At 35.4% G+C, this 25,796-nt stretch overlaps 2 protein-coding genes across 2 annotated transcripts; both read right to left on the reverse strand.

The window, feature by feature from the left end:
- Positions 1–4,282: 4,282 nt before the first annotated feature.
- On the reverse strand, positions 4,283–7,743 carry LOC122064577 (receptor like protein 22-like). Its single transcript, XM_042628302.1, has one exon. The coding sequence runs from the start codon at positions 7,685–7,687 to the stop codon at positions 4,496–4,498; it is 3,192 nt and encodes a 1,063-aa protein (XP_042484236.1). The 5' UTR covers positions 7,688–7,743; the 3' UTR covers positions 4,283–4,495.
- Positions 7,744–23,219: 15,476 nt separating this feature from the next.
- LOC122064593 (AAA-ATPase At3g50940-like) lies at positions 23,220–25,796 on the reverse strand. The gene is made up of 2 exons (XM_042628320.1): positions 24,783–25,796; positions 23,220–23,753 (listed from the first exon to the last, which is right to left on the reverse strand). Exons 1-2 carry the CDS (start codon positions 25,794–25,796, stop codon positions 23,328–23,330), a joined length of 1,440 nt encoding a protein of 479 aa, XP_042484254.1. The 3' UTR covers positions 23,220–23,327.

Below are 25,796 nucleotides of genomic sequence, written 5' to 3' on the forward strand. Positions count from 1 at the left end.
TTTTTTAAATATCTGATTCACAATCACTACTCGGCTACTCCTAAACAAACACACCAAGGGTATCAATCCTAAGCCAACACTGATTTGATGGATCATTTAAAGACCGGTCCGGTATGCACCAATTATTAAACAAACGTGTTGAGCCTTAGTTCGACCCGTTTATAAATAGATAGTATATGTGCAAGTGGTAAGTCAGATGGGTGCCCGATAGGCCTGGCCCGTTTACTAACTTGACTCATTCCGGCACTTTTAACCTGACCGTTTATTTATTTATATATATATATATATATATATTTGATGATTTATTAACCAAGTCATGCCAAATCCAACAGCCCATTAAAAAATGTTCAACAATAAAATCTTCCAAGGCTGGAAAGAATCTTTAACTGGTGGTTGCTTTCATCTTGTCCAATATTTTCTCTGCATTCCCTTCCGGACACATATTATGGTTCTCTTGTGTTTGGCAGAAGAGACTCCAGCCTAGACACTCTCTATTTGCATGGTGCCTTATTAATGGTAAGCTTCCTATTGATGATCTTGTCTCTAAGAAGGGAGTTCCATTAGTTTCTCCTTGTTCCCTGTGTTTGAAGCAATCTGAAAGTGTAGCCCATCTCTTCATTGAATGTCCGTTTGCCGGTAAGATCTAGTGTAGCTTCCTCCATGCTTTTAATATAGGATGGCCCCAACCGAGCTCTCTGCTTGAGTTGTCTCAGTGGTGGTCATCTAAGGCATTCTCAGTTCCTTTGAAGGAGTCGTGGTTGGCTGGTTTCGTTTTTTCTCCTTATCATATTTGGTGAGAGCAAAATAGAAGGCGATTTAATGAGACAGGGCGGCCTTCAAGACTGATATTGAAGGCGGTCCTTAGTGATACTGGGGAGTCTTCTCATATGAGGGTGCTTCTATCAAGATCAATGGCTGATTTCATCCTATCTAGAAGATTGAATTTTAAGGTCAGGTCTTCTTCAACATCCCATGCAATTGAAGAGCTGAAGTGGAGTAAGCCTATGGTAGACTGGGTTAAATTGAATATCGATGGGTGTTCGCTGGGAAATCCAGGATTGTCAGGGGCTGGTGGTGTGATTCGTAACAACCATGGTATGATGATTTTGAGTTATGCTGTCCCGCTAGGGAACATGACAAATTATAAAGCGGAATTCACTTCCTTTTTTCTTGGTCTCAAATATGCCAAGGAGACGGGCGTGAATAAGTTGTGGGTGGAATGCGATTCTCAATCGGTGGTAGAGGTTGTCCTCAGGAAATCTCTTCCTTGGGCTTTTCTTCAACAATGGCGGTTTCTTAGTTCCTTTTTGGTGACTATTGCCTAGAGGCTAACGCATTGTTTTAGGGAGGTGAACACAATGGCAGACAAGCTTGCGAACAAAGGTGCAAGGTCCCAAGCAGATCGAGTGTGGTGGGGTTGTCCCGGATTTGTTTCTTCTGTTGGGATGCTCAGCTCAAACCATGATACAAGTTTAAGTAAATTTGATTGCTTTATCCTTGTTTGAGTGACTGCTGATGGCAATGCCGAAGGTGGTCCTCGAATGAGGTTTTGGCATTTTCCTCTCTCCCCTACTGATGGCTTTGCCGAAGGTGGGTGGAGTTGGGCAACGCATTTCATCTAATTTTTGTATCCGTCTAGGAATGCGTAGACGTTAAACCTGTATTCTATTTACTTTCTTCTTTAATACATATACTTGTTGACTTTTTGCAAAAAATAAATAAATAACTAAAATCAAGTATGGACTTGAAAATTGATCTTTGTTATATGACAAGTAGTATAAACAATGAAGAATACTTATCATGCATCATGGAAGTATCTTACATGTTGGTTATGGGAGAAAGAACCTTGTCCGTCTAGAGTTCCTTATGCATAGACACAATTGGGTATGAAAAGATCCATCTGCCCCCATGCCAGTTGCCCAGCTGTGTCTAAACATGGGGTGAGCGAATGGGCAGAGTTCCTTTCACTTTTATTTTCATGACAGTGTAAGGATTGGATTATTGTGTGGAATGGAAAGGTAATTAAGACAATAGAGTGAATGTGATTAAACTTAGGGACGTAAGTGACAATTTCTTAATACTTTGGTTAGGATTATGGTTTTTTAATTCCTTCCACTTTCTTCATTTACGTGTGGTGGCTGAGAAAAGCATTAAATCAAAATCACGTCACACATGGATTATGGATAGCATTGGGGAACGATCTCACACCCATATGATATCCGTTTAATTTTTTCAAAAACAGAAATAGTTATTGAGAACTTAAAAATAAAAAAAAGGATAAACAACCCCAGCATTGATATGTACAACATTTAATTTTAGTATGTACTTTTTTTAATGGCATTCAATTGGTGAACGGATCAGGTTCACGTACGAGAATATTCTCGTACACTCTTGATCCGTGGATATAGAATCTATTAAATGAAGAGAGAGAAAAATGATTCTATATCCACGGACCAGAACCATTCTCTTACATTCTTGTACGTGAACTGGAACCGCTTTCATTCAATTGGGTTCTTCTTGTTTTTAAGATCGAGTTTTCCTTCACTCATGGTGAATAAAGAATCTGTTCATTTATGGACCTCAATAGTTATATGGGACTGTGAGAATAATACCAATTAAAGAATATTTCTGACATTCAAATACAAGAGGAAGGCCAGCCATTATGACATTTTATGACAGGATTATCTTCACCTGGCATCCCATCTTCACCCACGTACAATGGAAAAAGAGAAGACAAAAAGAAATTGATATTTTTTTCTTCTTAATAGTGAGACTTTAAATATTAGACTTCTTAGCCAAAAAATGTCTCATGGGTTATGTCATAATGATTAGTTGCTTCCACATAATGGTGGAATTTCAATTATGTGACTTCCATTGGGTTGTGAATCCAGTGCTATGCACTGGTTTCATTTTCTGTTGGTAGAACAGGTACCAGGTTTGTGGACTAGAGATCAATTCCTGTCACACATTCCCCCCACCTCTAGTCTGTGTGAGTAAATCACCTTGGGCAATTCTATATGATGTAAAAAAATAAGTAAAAATTAAAAATTAAAAAAAAAGGACTTCCATTGGGTCACCTAATCACCTCATGTCCCAGAAATTTGTCAAAACATCGGATCCCTTTCTGACAAATTACACCATCACACCCAACTATTACCCACTTATAGTCTCACAACCTTTCTTCTATGAAAGACAGAGAGCCACCTTTCCATTGAAAATGTTAAAAAAAATTGACTCAACTTTATGATATCTTTTGTATGTTGATCAAAATATTTTATGAGATAAAACAAGGAAAATGATCATCCAACGGCTAGAAAGAAGCTTAGTGCTGGTTGCTTTCATGTTGGCCGGTATTTTCTTTGTGCTTATTTTTCCAACGCTTATGTCATAGGTCAAGCAGTATAAACTATCAAGTATGAAACATCTGTTTTGAGCACAAATGGAGTACATTATTCTTCTCAATACATATCAATCTGTTCCTTTTTATCTTATTGGAAGCCTCTGAGACATGTAGAGGCTTTACAAATTTCTTATATCTCATTCATAATGATTGCCTCAGGGCAGAGATGAAGAGTCTAGTAGAAAGAAAAAATAGAATCACACCCTCAAACATTATTAAGCATTTTCCCCAGATTCTGATTGCTATAATTTTCATGATCATTTGATTTAAAGAAAGAGAAATTCCACAACAGGGTTTGAGGACGCTTGCACCAATCTCCTGCCAAGATAATTGTTATGTGAGGAAAAAAAACATAAAAAGATCTTTAAATGTTTGACTAGGGCTCAACTCCATCATCTGGGAAATGATAGGTTAGGTAGCTGTTGGAAAAATTGGATTGAATTTTACTTGATTGTTAAATAATCAGCCTAGCATGTATTCATTAGATTTGACTATTTCATTTGGGTGATCATATTTGCAAGAATTTTCATATAAATAAATAGCCCAAGCTAACGGTTAGAATGGCAGCTTTCTATTTTTACTACTTTTTTTTCTCTTTTTCTTTCTCTTTAGATCAATATTTTGATTTTTGAATCCATATATTACCACCACATAGATTATAACTAATTAAAAATTGCCTCTTTCTGTTTCTCATTAGGTCTAGTTTCACTTCCAAAAATTTATGTTAAGTAGTGCGAGCACTTTAATTCTGCGTGTACGAGACTAGTAATAAAAGAAGAGGATACTACTAGCTTGGGGAGATAGGAAGCTATTATGGCCTAAAACCGAACATGAAAATACAAACATGTAACAAATTTTTTTTTTTTTGAATAGAATATCATAAGAAAGAAATAGAAGAAGAGATACAAAATTAACTATGCCCAAACGAATACAAAATGCAAAGAGAAAGGGGATCCTCACCTTCGGCATTGCAATCAACAGAGAGAACCCAAACTCACTAAATAGAAAGAAACTTAACTAAAAATAAAAGAGGATACACTTTATATATTATGGCACAATACTAAAATCTCATTTATTCTAATGCTTAACGTTGATTCATTTCCTTCTGTTGTGGTGTTTCTTCTTTAATCCTTTCTTCTGCTTGGATCCTTTGATTCTGAAAATAAATCCAAAGTATCGGTTGTTTCTCCAAAACAATTGTTGTCCTGCAACCAGTCCAATTATTAAACCAGAGCAATACCCAGCTACGACAAATTTCCAATCAAGTAGACTTGTTGAATCATCATTTTGTTGGGACGTTGATGCTGGAGGTAATGCTTTCTCAGTTATTCCACACTTCCTTGACAAAGGCAACCCACATAGACCTGCATTTCCCTCATAGGAAGCATTTGAAAATGTGTCAAATTGGCTCCCTTGTGGTATACCTCCTACGAGATTATTATATGATACATTCAAGACTGAAAGGAAGGTCAAACTTGTCAATTGCCTTGGGATTTTTCCTGAAAGTTTGTTTCTTGAAAGATCTAACGACTCGAGTTCGCTTAGATTCCCCAAGGAAAATGGAATTTGACCTGTGAGGCTATTTCCTGACAAGTTGAGGACCTTAAGTGCTTTTAAATTGCCCAAAGTATCTGGAATCTCTCCTTTGAAGTAGTTGTTGGATAGATCTATGGTGATGAGGGTGGTTAAAATTCCTGGCATTTCCAAGTATAGTCCCTTGTACGCAATAGCAACTGTGTCTAGATAGTAACTACTGGGATTAGACTTTGCTTGAAAGTAGAGGTAATTCAAATCTGAATTATTCTCAACAGTCATCATTGCCTTCCAATGAAGAATATATTGCCACGGTAAGTCTCCCGTAAAAGCATTGAAAGAGAGATCAACGACATGTAGACTTGGGAAGGGAGAATCAACATGGGAAAGTTGTCCAATGGAACCACCAAAGTTGTTAGATCTCATGACAAGAACATGCAATTCAGAGAGATTTTCAAACCAATATGGGAAGCTACCATTCAACTGGTTGTACCCAATATCTAACACCTTCAGCTCCTTGCAGTTGCCCAGTGATCTTGGAACTTTTCCTTGAAGTGTATTATTGTTGAGCTTGAGTGTATGTAGAATGCATCCATTTTTGAAAGTAGGAGGAATCGGTCCATGTAATTTGTTGCTCTCCAAATTTAGTACCTCCAAATTGGTGCTACTGGCAAGGCATGTTGGAATGGTGCCACTCAACTGGTTATTGGATAAATCCAAAATATCTAGATTCCTTGCATTGCAGATTGACAAAGGGATTTTTCCAGTTAATTTGTTATTTGAAATTGAAAAGTAGAAAGTCGCTTTAGAGAGAAGGGATGTGAGATTCCCTAAGATTGGAGACACAAACTGATCACTGTTAGATTGATTGAATGTCTGTGAAGAGCATGGAGCTGTTGGAAGACAGTCTTGTATCTTATTTGAGTCAAGATCAAGATGCTCAATGTTGAAGGAGTGACTATTAGGTGGTAATGGCAATTCCAGACCTGTCAAGGAGTTATTAGAAAGGTCTAGATATGACAAATTCTGAAATTGCCATATCCATTTGGGTATTGCACCATCAATTCTATTACTAGAGAAACTTAGATGACGCAATGACTTTAGGTCCCTAAGGAAGTCTGGGAATTTGCTAATTCTATGGGAAGAAAGGTATAGCCAATCCAATTCCTTTCGGTTCCTAAAGAATTCTGGGATTTGACTAATATTGCAAGATATCATCACCAATCCCTGAATTCGACTAGTGTTGACAAAGTTGTGGCGGCCATCGTAGGAATGATTTGTATCTTCTACCATGTGGCCAAAGTCATTGAATGAAAGGTCCACTAACAGAGGTGTTGCTTTACTTTTGGAAAGTACATGTGGACTATAAAAAGAAGAAATGTTGTGATTAGGCTCCTCATTTATTATGACCCCACTGAATTGATTTTCAGACAAGTCCAGCAAACTCAATGATGGGAGTGAGTGTGAAAACAAATAAGAATAGATTGGCCCTTGGAGTAAATTTTCCCCCAACAATAAATACTCAAGATTGGAAAAGCTACCCCTGAAAAAGGAAGGAATTTGACCACTGAGATTATTCGACATGAGATCTAAACTTGCAAGGTTTGTAAGGTTTGCAAGAGAAGGTGGGATTGGTCCAGACAAGTTGCAACCCCAGAGATATAATTCCTTCAAAAACTTGAGATTTCCAATTGAACTTAGAAACTTCCGTTGGAATTTCGTGCTGCTAGCATCCAGATATTGAAGAGAACTGTTGTTGACTTGGGGAAATTCAGGCAACTGAACTGAGAGGAGAGGATTACCAGATAAGTCAATCTGTATCAGGTTAGGTTGAAGGAAAACATTGCTCGGAAAATCTCCATGGAATCCACATTGGTAGAGACTAAGGACAGTCAAAGAAGTGAGGTTCACCAAAGAACTGGGTACTGTGGAAGAGATATCTTGGTTCTCACTAAGGTAGAGCTCCGAAAGGAAACGAAGGTTTGAGATGGATGCATCCAAGGGGTCTGTAAGTGAACAATTCCTCATCGATAGCACATGAAGATTAGGGAGTGCGGATGACAAGTGACGACACCAATCTCTATTTTTTTTATCTGACAAGTCCACCCCATCAAGACGCAATTCTCTCAACCTAGATAGGTTTTGAACAAATGCTCTCAAATTAGGGATTTCAAGTTGGGAAATACTATTATAATTGTTGTCAGAGAGGTCAAGGAAAACCAACTTGGTCAGTTGTGAGATTTCAGATGGGATTTGGCCCCCAAAATTGTTCGAAGAAAGATCAAGAGAAACCAAATCTGTGAGTTGTGCTATCTGTGATGGAATTTGTCCAGAAAAAGAGTTACCAGAAAAGTTGAGATGTGTTAACCTGGAGAGTTTATCAAACCCGGATGGAGCAAAGTAGTCGAATTGATTCCAAAAGAGGTTAAGCATTCGAAGGTGACGAAGATGAAAGAGGGTGCTATTGGAGTGGATAGAACCATTGAGTGATGAATCAGGGAGGTCAAGGCCAACTACATGACCAGTGGTGCCATTGCAAGTGATGCCTTCCCAGTAGCAGCAATCAGTATTGGGCTTATTCCAGGACTCGAGAGGATGGTAGTAATCTGAATATGAATTGACAGCATAGTGCTTTTGCTTAAATTGTAGCAGAGCAAACTTCTCATCGTGAAGACATAATTGGGCAGAAGGAGAAGAAAGGAAACAAGTTTGAAACGAAAACAAGAAGACGATGAGGAAACACCACCATGACATATTTCTATACCTTCAAAATAACTAAAGGAGGGATGATTTTGAGGTACAAGCGTACAACTTAGACGCTGGTTTGTGTAATGATTGATGAGAGCCTTCGTATTTATAGACACGAGATATTGAGAAAGGATAAGAGGACCCTATAGGACTTTAATTTTAAGACCCTTTTTTTTTTTTTTTTTAAATAAGAATTTTTAAAGTCCCTTAAAAGGCATCAAACAGGAGACTTGACCAAAGCTTATCTGTATTGTGCCCGTTGAGCTTCTATGCATGTGCATATTTGATAAATCACACTATTATATTTATGGTCTATTTTCCATAAAGGGTTCCAATTATGCAGATTACATGACTGGTAGTATTAAGGCTAAAAAGTCACTCTTGTGACTTTGACTAAGGAACATAAGTGGCAATTGCATAATGATTTGAATTATTCAAATAAAAAATTGTTCTATTCACAATATATTTTCCATGGAGTGGCCCAACGAAGGTGATGTCATGTGGACTAGGGTGATGTCATGTGGACTAAGGTTAAGGATAATGTTGAAGAAATTAATGCAATCAATTCATATATATGCATTTTTTTCTGTCACTTATTGTTCTATTTTTTATCTATTTTCCATGGAGCCGACGATGATAATTATTCATGCTCCATTTTCTATGGAGAGGCCCAACGATGGCAATTACACGATGGGTCCTATGGACTAAATTAAAGCTAAGAATAATCTTAAAGAAATTCATGCATCTATCCGCTCAGGGGTGACTTTGACTTTCATTAAGGATGTGAAGACTTGGTAGTTTATTGGGTATGTTGGTTAATGGATCCTTGAGTGATGGGCTAAGAAACTGCGACGAAACATGAAATCAAAATTATTGTTGGTGGTTTAGGTACTTTAATCTGAATTTTTTTCTCTTGAGAAATTACATCTGAGCCTCTGAGGTATCCATCTTTTAAGAAAAGTATGTTTGAAGTATCTCAGAGATATGGCCGAATTGTTGATAAAATACCAGAATCATTGGAATATGCTGATTCTAGGGCTTTTTTAGACCGATTTAAGTCTATTCTAGTCGGAATTGAATTGGAATCGACATTGAGCATTTATATCATCAATTACGCGTGTTATTTTCCCTAATAAATTACTTGGGCTTGGTTTGGCTTACATAATTTTGTAGGCTTATTTATAAAAGGAAAAAAATAGGAGGCCTAAATATTAGGAGTTAAGTTGGAAATAGTCTCTCTCCGTATAGTGGGACTAAGCCTGCATACATTATGATCCTCCCTAGACCCTACAATGAAAGGAGTCTCATGCACTGAGTTTATCTTCTTATCATTTGGATTTAAAAGATTTTAAGACCCAGTTTCTCTCTCCAAATTACAATATTAAACTACAAAAGTTATTTATGTCTTATTTTTATTTATAACTATTATGCAAATTTCCTTTTATGTGTTAAATCTGAATATCTAATTTCAACTTAGGATTTCTTGTGCTTGTAATGCTTTAAGAAGTCATGGAATTTGAGAATGAATTCTTGTGGCACCTGGGGGAGTTAATAAGGAAGGGTCACTTTGTTAAAGGAGTATACTTGTACAAGTTCGTCGATGGTGACTATTCATGGTCCATATTCATGGGGAGGCCCAATGATGGTGAGGTCATATGGACTAATACTAAGGGGAATCTTGAAGAAATTAAAATTCAACAAATGATGTGTGTATTTTTTTTTTTTTTTTAAATCACATTGTTCTATTCATAGTCTATTCTACCTATCAAAATAAAAAAAAAAATTAAAAAAAAAAACTTATACTCCATTTTCCATTGAAAAGCCATATAATGTTGATAAAATGGCGGGTCTTATGGGTTAAATTAAAGCTAAGGAGAAATTGATACCCTATGATGTTGATAAAATGACGGGTCGTATGGGTTAAATTAAAGTTAAGAAGAAATTAATGCCCTATGATGTTGACAACATGATGGGTGATTTTGATTTCAACTCAAACTTTCATTTTCATTACAGAGTTGAATATTTGGATTATTATAAGGAATGGAAAAGATGAGGCAAAGAGTGGTTATGGTTAAACTTAGGATCATGGGTGGATATTATTACTTTGGTTTATTTAAAGTCTCCAGCTTTTTCTTCCACTTCTTCGTTTGTTAAGATTCTTATAACTTGGATTTATATCTGAATTTATGAGATTAAAGAGAAAAATATCAATCTTTTTTCCTTTCTTGGGATGTTGGGTACGTAGATGCTATGAGGATTGAGGACTCTGCTTTTTTTTTCTTTTTCTTCTTCCAAACCATAGACCATTCTATTCATGAGATCCATTTTCAATGGAAAAGCCCAACGATAGTTATTGCATAACGACTTTGATTTTCATTATTTAGACCTATGTATCTTTCCTACGTTTCAAAAACGTTGAGCCCTCTTGGGGCCATTCTAACCCTTCTTCGACTCTTTACCTTGACTTCTATGTGAGTCACTTATATGGCACTTAGAAGCTCCCTTGCACAGAAAAGAAGATTTAAATAATAGTGAGAAATGGAAAGGTTGAGGCCTAGGCAAGTGTGCTAATAAAGGGCAAAAGGATGAGCATGATATCATGTTGCCCTGGGAATAGGAGTGTCAAAACTTAGTCGAAACAGATAAAATCGATTGAAATTGACCGATCAAATCCAAATCGAATCAAACCAATCCTTAATGAATTGGTTTTGAACTGAGGTATATTGGGATCGGTTGAAAATCGATCCAAACCAAATCGCCCAATAACCAAACCAAATGAAACCAATAAAAAAAAATGATTGTGAGATTATAAATTGACGAATTGACTATCCATTTTTTACAATATTAGTGAGAAAATTCTTAATTGTAAGGGGAATTGTTAGAGATCATTGAATATGGCTATGAATTGAGAAATTGATTTGTAAATTGTAATAATGGTTCAATTGATTTCCTTGTTCACTATACAAACTAGATGGATAGTTAAATGAATGATTAAATAATAGGATTCCTTTTGTAATTTTAATATTAGTTATCTTCTTAGTAATTTGTAATCCATTGGTTTCAATATTAATTATCTTTCCTTTACAATGATAAACCATGATTTAGTCATAAATTTAAAGTTTTTTTTTTTTCATCAAATCTTGTTACTATAAATTATGAATGTAAGATTTCATGATGGTTCAAGTCCAATAATAATCCGAACTAAACCGATATTAACTCAGTATTGAAAAACCAAAATAAATCGAAACCAAACTGGGCCGATTGACACCTTTACCTGGGAAAAGGTATGCTAGTGAATATTGATCATCAGATTAAACAAGTTGAATCTTGTCTTTTATTTAATGAATTAAAAATACAATATGTATCCAACCTCAAAATACTTAATACAAATGCCTCGACGCTTGACATGTCATCCTACAACTCTCTCTCTCTCTCTCTCTCTCTCTCTCTCTCTCTCTCTCTGTTAACTAAGGTGTCCGGGCCAGCTTACATACACCTCGACTAATCCTCGAGGAGACTAGTACAGCAACGCATCACCATGATCTCCACTTAAATCGCAAATGCACAGATGGAGAATCGAACCTGAGACCGTGCGCTTAATCCACACAATCCTCAGTTTACCCTAACCATCTAAGCAACCCACGAGTGGGTACAGAATAAAATAAAAGAACACACATACACACACACTCTCTCTCTCTCTCTCTACTTGGGAATTGCCCCTAAACTTTCTCTGCCTCTTTGTTCCTGCTGTTTGAAGAAAAACTTCTTGGTGAAGAACCTTTCAAGGTTTTCAGTCTCCTTTCACGCCTTCTTCTGCTAAGCCTCTACAAGTGCTCAGCAATCTTCTATTCGAAAAAGAAGGAAGAAGCTATCTTTTAGTAAGCCTCTGCAAGTGCTCGATGATCCCTCTCTACCAAGGTCTAATGTTTTTTCAAAACACTTCTTCCACAAAATATTGAAAGCCAAATTCAATAATTGATTCAACTTTATATTTGTTGTTTGGAAAAGTTTTATTGTAGAGCAGAGGGGCAGCCACAGGAAAATAAATTTCCAAAAGCTGGGAAAGAAGATCATGTGGTTGTTTTATTCATGTCAGCCATATGGTACATGTTAAACATGCACATTTTTCTTTTTCTTTTTTTGGCAACAGATTTTTCCAATTGGGGATGTTGTATACATGTAATATATCAATTGTATCCCCCCCACCCATTCTAATTGCAATATTCCCAATTGCAACCTAATAAATGTGTCAAACAGTGATTGTTTCTTTTGGGAGTGGTGTCTTGAGGGAGATTTTTTTTTTTTTTTTGGTGTGAATGCGAGAAGTGAACTTAATTATTATTCTCTATGATTTAACTATTTAACTAATTTTTTTTTTCAGCGTCTAAATGACACCACTATATTTGTATTTAGAAATTAACACATCTTAAATTTTCTTGTCTTAGTTTGAAAGTTTTTTAAGATATCAGTGTAAAAAGGTTTCTCAAAATAATTTGAAAATAACATATCTATATATATATATATATATATATATTACCGTCATTACCAAAATGTATCATTGTTATGTATATATTTTATGGATACATGTGAAATGACACTATTAGCATCATTAGAAACAATATTGTGTAGAATTTTTTTAAATTAACTCTTTATATTTTATGTTTTAAAAAAAAAAAAAAAATTTATATTTTTGACATGTGACTGATCAGTACACGTCCATAGTTCTAGATTGATCTCGTCTAATACCAATCTAGATTGTTAAAAAATAAAAAGTGGTTTGGATCCCGATCCAAGTTTTAAAACCCTCCACATACACACCACGCTTTCAAAAATCAAACCAAAATATAAAAGTACATGGGAATCGATGATTAAAAACTATGATCCACTGTACCTGTACCACCATGGCATCATCACCTCTTTCTTTCTTTTTTTTTTTTTTTTTTTTAATATATGATTTTCAATCACTTCTCAGCCACTTCTAAACACACGCGCCTAGAGTATCAATCCTAAGCCAGCACTGATTTGGATCATTTAAAGACCCTAAACGTGTTGAGTCTTAGTTCGACCTGTTTATAAATAGACAATATATGGTGCAAGTGGTAGGTCAAACGGGTGCCCGATAGGCCTGATCCATTTACTAACTCAACTCATTCTGGCACGTTTAACTCGACCATTTGTATATATTTTAATGATTTATTAACCAAGTCATGCCAAATCCAACAGCCCATTGAAAAATGTTCAACAATTAAATCAACTTTATGTATATCTTATGTTCGTTGATCTAAATATTTTATGATAGAATATAGAAACGTTCATGCAAATGATCTTCCAAGGCAGGAAAGAATCTTTAACGGGTGGTTGCTTTCATCTTGTCCAATATTTTCTACGGGTTCACTTCCGAAAACTCATTATAATGTACGGGCTTGTACTCAAAAAAAAAAATTTTTTTAATAAAAAATAAAAAAATTATGAACTTGAAAATTGATCTTTATTATATGCCAAGTAGTATAAACAATGAAGAACACTTATCATGCATTGATGGAAGTATCTTACATGTTGGTTATGAGAGAAAGAACCCTGTCCATCTAGAGTTCCTTATGCATAGACACAATTGGATATGAAAAGATCCATATACCCCCATGCCAGTTGCCCATCTGTGTCTAAATATGGGAAGAGCGAATGGGCAGAGTTCCTTTCACTTTTATTTTCATGACACTGTAAGAATTGGATTATTGTGTGTGGAATGGAAAGGTAATTAAGACAATAGAGTGAATGTAATTAAACTTAGGGACGTAAGTGACAATTTCTTAATACTTTGGTTAGGATTATGGTTTTTTTAACTCCTTCCACTTTCTTCATTTATGTGTGGTGGCTGAGAAAAGCATTAAATCAAAATCACGTCACACAAGGATTATGGATAGCATTGGGGAACGGTTTCACACCCATATGATATCCATTTAATTTTTTCAAAAACAGAAATAGTTCTTGAGAACTTAAAAATAACCAAAATGGATAAACAACCCTAGCATTGATATGTACAACATTTAATTTTAGTATGTATTTTTTTTTTAATGGCATTCAATTGGATCCTTCTTGTTTTTTAGATGGAGTTTTCCTTCACTTATGATTAAGAAAGAGTCTGTTCAATTATGGGCTTGATATTTCTGACATTCAAATACAAGAGGAAGGCCAGCCATTATGACATTTTATGACAGGATTATCTTCACCCACCTACAATGGAAAAAGAGAAGGAAAAAAAAAAATGATATTTTTTTCTTCTTAATAGTGGCACTTTAAATATTAGACTTTTTAGCCAAAAATGTCCCATGGGTTATGCCATAATGATTAGTTGCTTCCGCATAATGGTGGAATTTCAATTCTATGACTTCCATTGGGTTGTGAATCTAGTGCATAGTGCATTGGTTGCATCTTCTACTAGTAGAGCAGGTGTCAGGTTTGTGGTCTAAGGATCAACTCTTGTCACATACATTCCCCCCACCTCTTGTGTGTGTGAGTAAAATTCCCTTGGGTAATTCTATAGGATGTAAAAAAATAAATAAAAATTAAAAATTAAAAAGTACTTTCGTCACAGTTTAACTTAGAGAGTACTTGTGGCTGTAATGCAAGCAATACTGAGAAGTGTGAGAGACGAGCGTTATAACCTTATTCTCCATTGATAGTGAAGCAAGATCTCATCTCATCGGAAACGTAGGCAATCTTGCCAAACCTTATAAATCTGTGTGCATTGATTGTTCTTGTTTTTTCATTATCTTCTGCATCGTTTTCGGGTTGCATTTCTATAGCATACCTCTCATCATGAAGACATAATTGGGAAGAAGAAAAAGGGGAAAAATGAGACATGTTTGAAGCAGAGACAAAAAGACGATGAGAAAATGTTGGGTAATTGTATTACAATTTCTTACAAAATAAAACAAATTGTAATACAAAGCTTTTGCAGTAGAAATTATTATGATGTTGTAGTATTGATCCTTGGCTGAAATGAGATGGAGATAAACTTCAAATAGATGTTGAATCACCACCACAGCAACTGAAGAAATTTCAATCAAAATTGAGGTTGAGTCACACTTGTAGTGCTGCTTTTAAGGTAATTGATGCCCTCTACTGCCAATAGTTGTTCTGTATCTCTACTTCCAAGATAAAACAACTTTCCACTAGAAAATGAGATAGTTCTTCTTATCCCTTCTAGAAGCAAAAAGCTACAGCACAATAGCTCTCTCTAACCTAACACAAGACTTAGAGAAAATAGAAGAAAGAGAAAGACTTGTATGTTGCAAAGAGTAGAAATAGATGGAGTGTCAATGTGTGAAATGTATGTCTCTGCAAGGTATTTGGTTGGGTTTATATAGACCCAAAATCAACCCTTGCACCCTCTTGGATTCCCTAAGAATAACCTCTAACTAATGGCAAGTTAATTGGAGAATAATGTCATATAGACAAGAATTGCGAATTAATTCAATAAATTGAATTAATCCCAATCAATTGCTTAGCCCACCTCCTCACTCATGGTAATGGCCATGAATGAAATCTAGAGCTCTCATAGGATGTTATTGACCATTTAGCCCACCTCCCCACTCATGGTAGTGATCATGAATGGATTTTAGGGCACTCACATAATGACATTGACCATTTACCTTCATTTGGCAATAACCTATGGCATGAATTAATAATTAATTTCATAAATGAAATTAATCCCAATCAATTCTCTTTGCCCACCTCTCCACTCATGGTAATGGGCATGAATGAAATTTAGGACACCCATAGGGTGTTATTGACCATTTTCCACTACCTTGATCCTAAGGGTCCCACACCATTACAAGTCATAAAACCCATAAAAAAAATCTCATTTTGAAACTTAATTATAATAAAATAAATATAAATTCTAACAGGAAAAAGTACCAACACGACATACTTCTATGCCTTGGATTTGAAAGGAACAAAAGGATGATCGAAGGGTGATTTTGATTGAGAAGCTTTTTGCTTGGTTTGTAAAATGATAAACAAGAGCCTTGTTATTTATCGACGGACGATAGGATATGTGGACCCCGTACTTGAAGGCATGATAGATAATTTTAGATGCATACTATAGTAATGCATTATTATGAGATGCCACTGTTGTAGTCGTCTACGAAACGTTTACTCTTTGATCTGGCTTAGTGTGATAAAGGGACTAAGATTCAATAATTAAGAGGATCACATTTGGTAAGAGAAAAAAGTCGAACCAAAAGCCAAACCTAAGCTATTACTTTTCATGAAACACTAGTTATGTTGCATGTCGGCATGACACATCTAAATGGAGTAAGGCTAAAATGAATCTTGAAAAAATTAATGTATGCATTCACGTACGACTTTGATGGTAACTCTCACTTTTACTTGAAGATTTGTCTTTACTGATTTCACAATTGCATTTCCCCTCCTGTCATTTTTTTTTCTTAGACAATAGTTATGGTCTATAACCATCTATGTAACTCTCCCATTGACTGGACAACCAAATTTCATAGATTTGACTTCTTCTTTCTTTTTCCTAATATTTTTATTTTTAATGATTTATGTATTGTATTTAATATTCACACATCTTGATTAGGCTTAATTTCTCAACTCACCAGGTTGTGTTGAGGGCTAATTGAGTCGAAAGTTCCGATTTGCAACAATGTTCATAATCCACAGCTTAACACCCAACATCCTCTCCCCCCCTCCTCCTTGCTTGAGTTGATATAACCTTTAAATATAGAGAATGCAAGTAAAGGTGGAAGCAAATTCACTCTCAAAGACACGCATAAATTATCCTACCAAATAACAAAAGGCATGCCTATGGGAGAGTGCACACTGGTGGTTGGAGTTCTACAGTCATGCGCAGAGAGAAACATAAGGATGCATGCCAACACACCATAGTATATGGACGAATTTCAGGTTGAAATTTGACAATTAGCATATCAGAATTTTCCACTATCTATCTAATGGTTGAAATTGTTATTTCAATACGTCATGTGATTTAATGAAAAAAAAAAAAAAGAAAAAACTTTCATCTTCTTATTTTCTTATAATAGTGACACTTGAAATATTAGATTTGTTAGCAAAATTATGCCGACAGGTTGTGTTGTAATGATTAATTACTTTCACAGCGGTAGAATTTTTATTATTTGACTACCATTGATTTATTGAGTCACCTTGTATTCCGAAAATTCGTCGAAACAATGGATCCCTTTGAGAGATTACACTGTCACACCTAACTTCCCATTAACATTCTCCAATTCATTTTTCCACAAAACTTTAACTTTGAAGGCCAAATCAAACAATTCATTGAAAATGTTCAAAAATTGACTCAACAACTTTAATTTTATACATCTTATGTTTGTTGATCTAAATATTTTATGATAGATCAAAGTAAACAGCAGGAAAATGATCTTTCATAGGCTGGAATTAAATATGCTTTTCATTGGTGGTTGCTTTCATGTTGGCCAATATTTTATTTGAGTTCACTTTCCAACACATTTCCATACATGGACTTGAAATAAGACCTTTATTGGTCAAGCAGGATAAAGTATGAGGTACACTTATCATGATTGATATGGAAGTATCTTACATACTGTTTTGTTGTAGTTTTATAATCATTTTTCCCAATCTATACATGCTTTAAAGAGGGGGTGGGGGATGTTAAACTTATACTCCTTACTACCTATCCCATGCATTCCAAAGAGATCACCAGAATGATGATCAAAAACTTAGAGAACAAGTTTTTAAAAATCATATTTATGTTAAAGTGGGAACCATTGATAGAAAATCAAGTTTTGAAGACTCACCCAATGTTAAAAAGTGATAAGACTCGGTCTAAGTCTTTCAGAGTTGTGGTGACTGTTTTTCTTCTGCTGATGGCAATGCCAAAGGTGGAGGTAAGGAGATCGAGCTTGAGGTTTTTGTTCTTGTATTAAGTTTTTCTTTTTTTCTTTTTTTTCCTCAATAAAAAAAACCCCTCCTTGGAACCTATCTATCAGGGAAAGAAAAAAATGGTAGTTAACTTCAATATATAGTGGAATTTTCATTGTTTGAGTATCACTGCCACGGTGTTATCTAATCACCTCATGTTTCACAAGTTCTCTAAACCATTATATTGACCCCTTTTCAACAAATTAGACTGTCAAATGCAACTACCTATTCACATTCTCAAATCCCTTTTTCCACAAAATATTGTAAGCCAAATCCAATAATTGATTCAACTTTATATTTGTTGTTGGAAAAGTTTTATGATAGAGCAAAGAGGCAACCACAGGAAAATAACTTTCTGGAAAGACTGTTATTGGCTCTCTGAGTCACCTCATATTCCAGAAATTCCTCGAAACAATGGATCCCTTTTCTTCTATGAAATTACACTGTCACACCTAACTTCCCATTAACATTCTCCAATTCATTTTTCTACAAAACTTTAACTTTGAAAGCCAAATTCAACAATTCCTTGAAAATGTTCAAAAATTGACTCAACGACTTTAATTTTGTACATCTTATGTTTGTTGATCTAAATATTTTATGATAGATAAAAAAAAAAAAAAAATTAAAAAAAAAAAAAACCGAACAAAAATGATCTTCCATAGGCTGGAATTAAAGATGCTTTTAATTGGTAGTTGCTTTCAAGTCGGCCCATAATTTATTTGTGTTCACTTTCCAACACATTTCCATGCATGGACTTGAAATAGAGCCTTTATTGGTCAAGCAGTAGTATAAAGCATGAAGAACACTAATCATGATTGATGGAAGTATCTTACATTTTGTTTTGTAATAGTTTTATAATCATTTTTTCTCAATCTCCACAATTCCCCCCACACTTTATATGCTTTAAGGGGGTAAAGAGATCACCAAAATGATCATCAAAATCTTAGAGAACAAGGTTTTAAAATCAGATTATATTTATCTTAGAGTGGTAACCATTGCTGGAAAACCAAGTCTTGAAGACTCACCCAGTGTTAAAAAGTGAAGACTTGGTCCAAGTCTTCCAAAGTCGTGGTGACTCTTTTTTCTCAATTCAACCAAAAATCGGCGAGTATAACAATCAAAATTCATGGATATACAATGTTTTGATTTTTCTGAATTCTATATTTTCTGTATTTTCATTTTCTTTATATAATTTATGTATATTTGTTGTGTATAAAAATGAAAAAGAAAAACATTGCTCGTTCAATTGAATCACCAAGTTTTGTTGAGGGTGAGTTCGGTTAGAGAACCTGATACTACAACAATTCTCATGACCCATGTCTTAACCCACACACCCCAACCCATAAAAAAAAAAAAAAGGAAAAAGAGTGGGCATTGAGCTAATTTATATGCCAATAGTTGATTACATCAACTCCAAGGGTTAGCTCAGCCTTTTAAGACCTAACATCTCACATTTAAAAGGTCATAGGTTCAACCTCCTTGGAGTTATCAGAGGAAAAAAAAGTGGTAGTTTACTTCACTATATAGTGGAATTTTCATTGTTTGATTACCATTGTCACCGTGTTATCTAATCACCTCATGTTTCACAAGTTCTCTGAAACATCAACCCCTTTCTCAACAAATTAGACTGTCAAATGCAACTAACTATTCACATTCTCAAAACATGTTTTCCACAAAATAGAAACCAAATCCAAATCCAAATCCAAATCCAATAATTGATTCAACTTTATATTTGTTGTTGGAAAAGTTTTATGATAGAGCAGAGAGGCAACCACAGGAAAATAACTTTCCAAAAGCTGGAAAGAAGCTTATGTGGTTGTTGTATTCAAGTTGGCCATTTGTTTTTTATGTTAGTTTTCGAACATGTGTTGTCATCCATGAATAAAAAAGCCCTTTTTTTTCATTTCTTTTTTTTTTTTTTTTTGAATTTGAAGGCGAGAAGTGTGTTAAATTATTGTCCTTTATGATTTAAGTATATTTCTTTTTTCTTGAGGAGTGTCTAAATGACACCACTATAGTTGTATTTAGAATTTGATACATCTTAAATTTTCTTGTCTTATTCTGAAAGTTCTTTAAGATAGTTTAAGATAGGTGTATAAAAAGATTTCTCAAAATAATTTGAAAGTGACATATCTATATATCATTTTCATTATCAAAATGTATCATTGTTATGCGTATTTTTTTTATGGATATACGTGCAATGACACAATTAGCCTCCTTGAAAAAAAAATTATGTAAAAGTTTATGTTTGTTGCTCCAAATGTTTTATGGTAGAGCATACAAAGGTAATCACAGGAAAATGACTTTCCTAAAAGTTAAAAAAGAAGCTTAAGTGTGGTGGTTGTATTCATGTTGGCCATTACTTTATTTATGTTCACTTTTTGATCATTTGTTATCATGCATGGAACCATAGATTTTAAATGGGCCCCATATTATAGACCAAGCAGTATAAAGTATGAATACTCACCATGCAATATTAATGCTGGAGGTATATACTTACACATTAAACATATATACACACCTTCACTTCTATTATCATCACACAAGTAGTGCTCTAATTAAGGTTGCTCTCAGGTAAGTTGGAAGGCAACTTCACAACAGGGTTTGGGGACATAAATATAGAGAATGCCTATTTCCCAACCAACTTTGAAGCAACCGGGAAGAGTACAAGGGAGAATGCTTAGCATATACAAGGGAGTAAGGAGAAGCACGATTCTGAGAAGGTGATGGTGTCCTTGGAAGGAGGACTTCTTCACCTCAGCAAGTGCCACTGTTGAGTACTTGAGTTTGTGGCTTTGTCATCCACTACTCATAAATTCTTCCCCATTGTACATTGATAATAACGGTAATCAGGTGGGTAGCCAGGCCTTAGTTTGGATTCTTAGGGGATTTAAGTATATGGGTATGGGCCATTTCATCCAAAAAAAATTTATATGGACGTGGCCCATATTCCAATTGTGAATTAAGCCATATTCCACTAGTGCATTAAGCAAAAGCCCATCCTGTAAAGATAGTGGGCTTGACCATGATGAAAAATTTGGGGAAATCTCCTTTCGGATTTCAATAACAACAATAAACATATTCTTATCCCAATTAAGTGGGATCGCAGAAAACATCAACAAACAAAAGGGGTAAACAAAGAAGACAAGGCACTATACAAAGATACATCACAGAGACATCCTCTACACGGTTTTGTGGTTCTTATCCTCCACAAATCTCTATCCATGGTCATATTAGAATTGAGTCCCACCATATGCATGTCTTTTCTCACCACTTTGTCCGTAGTCATTTTAGACCTGCCCCTATCGCTTTTGGCTCCCTCAAAATAAATCTGATCACTCTTTTTTATTGAGACATCAATAGATCATCGTTGCACTTAACTATTTTAAGTGAATTTTAAATAACATAATTTTTTTAATATGTCAAAGAAAATTCTCAAGTTTCACTAAATTCAAGACAAAAAAGAATTTGCAAAGTAAATTAGTCTTCAATTTATAATTGATCAATTGGATCCATTGAGGGGAACAATATAAAGTTGATGCCTCAGTAGTTCAGGTCTCTTCTTGTGATTAGTTTTCTGGAGGATCGATCCAATAAGAGTCTCAATAACTGTACAAGATTATTTTCCATTCATATTAAGAAAACGGAATAATGCATTGGAAAAATATATATGAGATAGTGCTCATTAGTTTTAGAAGAGAATAGTTTACTAAAATTGTTTAAAGGTGAAAAAAAAAAACTTATGTAATTCAAAAATTTGGAAGATGACTTTCATTTTAAATTTTAGATGTAAACCCAGTCTCTTTTTTCTACTCATGAAATTCTCGTTAGATCAACATTTTGATTTGATTTTGATTCCATATATGCCGCCAAAAAAAAAAACTATAGCTATTTAAATTATTTTTTTTCTTCTAATGCCTTCATGAGGTCTAATTTTAGGACTGAACTCCTCAGTGGCGTAACATGGTGTCCAGCACGCATTCAACGGTCAGAAATGCTTTGACACGGAGTCCAAGGCAATCGCACGTAGCCCAAGGCATTTCTAGATGTTGGATGTACACCGAACACCATGTTGCGCCATAGAGGATTCCAGTCCCTAATTTTACTTCAAGGCTAATACTAAGGACCATGCTTTCCATGTGTAAAGACAAGGGAAAACTAGTTGGGGGAGGGGGAAGCAAGTTCTGACTTGAACCCATGCATTAATAAACAAACATGTAACCATAAATACAAGAGGGGCATATAAAATAAGGGGAAGTGTTTCCTGTGGGTATGGTTTAAAACTTTAGATTTCGATCAAGTTTCGATGTTAGTCAAAACCAAAATTTCGAAACCTAGTTGAAACCATTTTTTTTTTAAGCTAATTCATTAAATTTGGGCCAAAATATTCTTAAATTATGGTTGAAATTTTCAAAATTTAGAAATCTCGGGTGGGTCAAAACCATCTAAATTTTCAACACCTAGAACTATGCCTATGGGGAAATGCAACTCTTGTGCGTCCATAAGGGCCAATGGAAGCACACAAAAGAGCATCGACAAAAGCTTCATTTCCTTTTTCATGGGTGGGCTGGTCATTTGCACCCCACCCCCCAAAAAAATAATTGTGTCTGGCACAGGGACCACAATCCCCCATAGAAACCATTTTTTTTAAAAGAAAAAACACTCTATTATGAGAAAATACACAAATTTTATTCCGATGCATAGCATTGATTCACCTCCCTCTCTTGGGGTGTTTGCTTTTTACTCTCAGCCTGGATCCTCAAACCATTGCTGTCATGTGATCACTCCAATTATTAAACCAGAGCCGGCTATGATAAACTTCCAATCAAGTAAGCATGCTGATTCTTCTTGTTTATGTCAAAATTGGAGGAAATGCTCCATGTATAATTCCACACTTTCGATCTTGACAATGAAAAACCACATAATCCTGTGTTACCATCATAGGAAAGTGTTTAAAAATATGCTAAACTGCTTTCCTTGAGGTATACTTCCTATGAAGTTGTTATCAGATAGATTGAAGACCGAAAGAAATATAAGGAGAAACCAAATCTGTGGGGTGTGATATTTGTGATGGAATTCGTCCTAAAAAAAAAGTGATTACCAGAGAGATTAAACGTTAGAAAGTGATGAAGATGGAAGAGGCTGCTATTAGAATGGATAGAACCATTGAGTGATAAATCAAAGAGCTCAGTCCTAAATTTTAGAAGGATAGGGGTTGCATGGTTCTTGCACCAGCATATAGGCCAATGAAAATGCATACACAAGCATCAGCCATATATGGGGAGGCGAGGTGGGTTTTTCACCACACAGTGAGTCTAGGTGTAGGGGCACATGATTGGATAGCATTCTTTTTCCCAAAAAACTGATATTGATCGTGATCAATATTAAGATATATGACATAATGGTCGATCAATATTAAGATATATGACATAATGGTTTCTAAGTTTAATAAACATCTCCACTTTCTAGAGCTCTCTCGACAACAAAATCTATAGCCCATTAGAAGACTGTAGTCAGTGTTAACCAAAAATTAAGAAGTAAACTCTTTCTCAATTTAATATTTCCAATACATATATAAATTGAAAATACCGGAATAGCTAGAAGAAGCTATTAAACCATTTCTCTTCCTTAATGTTACATTTTATATTTGATAAAGTTAATTATAATCTAGTGTGCTAATTAATTCTCCTAGTTTCATATCAGTTCATATGGAGTAGTCTTCCCTTTCTTTCTGGTCAGTTTCTCCTTTCTGGGTTTCAGTGGTCATTGTTTCCGCACTTTCCTTTTCCTTAGAATGCAAGAATTCAAGGAGGCCTTTAAGTGCAGCTTCAGGATTCCCTTTCTTCATGAGCTCCTCAGCAACCATTGCAGGAGTGACCTCAACTTTCTCTATTAGCTCTTCAATCTCTGTGAAGAATGGGTGATCATTAATCTGGAGATAATTAGAAACAAGGATTTTGAACCCACTAGGTGTGCAAAAGGACATGTGAATGTGCATGTCCATGCGACCAGGACGAAGCAATGCATGATCTAACCGATCCTTATGGTTGGTTGTGAACACAATGATCCGCTCATCTCCACAGCTTGACCATAGGCCATCAATAAAATTTAAAAACCCTGATAGGGTTACCTGTGGTTATCGGAGAGACCAGGCAAACAATAAAAATCAGTCTCCAAACATATATATGTAAAAACTGAATTTAATAAATTAAGGTTGACTTGGGAGGGGTTTGTAAGGATTTGGCAGACACACATAAGGCCTTTGCGGGCCTATCCACGTTTAGAGTTATGCTACTGTTGAACAAGTTGACTTTCAAATAATTTAGGAATTGCGTGTTGACTTTCAGTCAAAAGTAAGATTCCAATATATCATATTATTGTTTTTCAAAATAAATTCAAAAGGCCCATTAGGCTAATCTTGGAGGGCAAAAAAAATAAAAATAAAAAAGGGAAAACATAACAAGCTAGATCCCCCCAAAAAAAAAGTTTGTGTTTTTTTATCTTTTCTTTATATTCTTTTATCTTTTTTTTTTTTTCTTCTCATGCTTACCATACATACACTACCATAGAGGAAGAGATTGAAGCATGGGCGATTCCATGCATTGATTTGTCAAATAGGAGGGAGGGGATCGAGCAGGGATGTTATGGTCATTTTGTATGAACATTTATGCCCAACTGAAGATACTAAACACCAAACATGTAAAAAAACTTTTTCCTATAATTATAATGGACAAAAGAATGATGTCTACTTGTGCGATCACTGCTTTTTTGCACTTACCTATGTCTGGGTGTAGAGACACGTAAATAGTTAGGTTTTTTTCTCCAATTATAATACTATGAAACTTTGAAAAATTTGTGTTTGAATAAAAACTATCATTGACAAAATAACAATTCGGCTTTTACCCATATGGCATAAAGTCTAGGGCATGTAAAAAGGTTCCAAAAGGAAGGGTGTTGGAGCCATTTTTTTTAAATATTTCTTTAATTAACTTCTTGCTTCTAATTTGTGCCTAAGGAGTGCAACTCTTTCACAGACTCTTCGTTAAAAAAGCCTAATTGGTTGACGAAATTCCTTAACTTGTCAACTATGAGCTTCCCTTGATTTCATGAATAGAATTATGTTTACCAAAAAAAAAAAAAAAATAGAAGAGAGACAAACCTGGTTGCCCTGTTCAAATTGATAAGGTTGTGCAGCTCTAGCCTCAGCTAGCCGATCTTGAAAATCCACTGTGCAATCAATATCTTCCACAACTAATATGGATCTATTTGCCGTCGCTATCAACAATCTCCTCAGTGCCGAGTTGCTATGAAGATCAGTGAGCTCCAAATCATAGATATCAAAGTTGAGATAATTGGCCATGGCAGCAATCAAGCTCGACTTCCCTGTTCCAGGTGGACCATACAAGAGGTAACCACGTTTCCAAGCCTTTCCAACTCTCCTATAGAACTCTTTTCTCTGAACAAACCTCTCTAGATCTTCCATTATCATCTTCTTGAGCTCCAAATCCATCGCCAATGTATCAAAAGTTGCAGGGTGATCCAAGTTAATGGAACTCCATGCATCTGCCAAGTTCCTATATAAACCATTTTCGTTCACAGTAAAGAGCTTCACTGTCTTATTCTCTTCTTTCATGGACTCGGATTGCTCCAATATGTAAGGCAAGTAAGAGTGCAACACCTTCTCTTTGTGTTTCTTATGAAAACTGAGCTCAAATGACCTGATTTCTGATAGAAAGGAAGAATTAAGGTCTCGTGGGTTATGATAACCCTTGGATTCGATTTGGGTACAAACCAATCTCCATTTGAATTGAATACCATCAAAGGTATCAACTATCTCTTCATTTCTTCCCATTGCGACCTTGAGGTTCTTCTCCTTTTCGGATTTGCTAATTCTTAGTGTTTGGGTGTTGGGAGAGATTTTGTTGCCTAAGTAGATCTCTGCAGCTTCATAGACTTGATTGTTTGTGAGCTCATCGAATTCTTCGATGACAATAGTGAGTTGGGAGGAGAATTGGTTGAAGAATTTCCGAAGGCCAGAGAAAACATAATCTTGGAGCTCATGAGGTAAGAAGTCCTGCACTATAGTCCGGACGAGCATTACCGAAGCTGCCACAGAGGCCGCCGTGGATAATATGGCTTTGGCAGAGGGCACATTAGTGGAAGAAGTAGTCAT

The sequence above is a fragment of the Macadamia integrifolia genome, unplaced genomic scaffold (assembly GCF_013358625.1).
Source record: "Macadamia integrifolia cultivar HAES 741 unplaced genomic scaffold, SCU_Mint_v3 scaffold1688, whole genome shotgun sequence".
Lineage (NCBI taxonomy): Eukaryota > Viridiplantae > Streptophyta > Magnoliopsida > Proteales > Proteaceae > Macadamia > Macadamia integrifolia.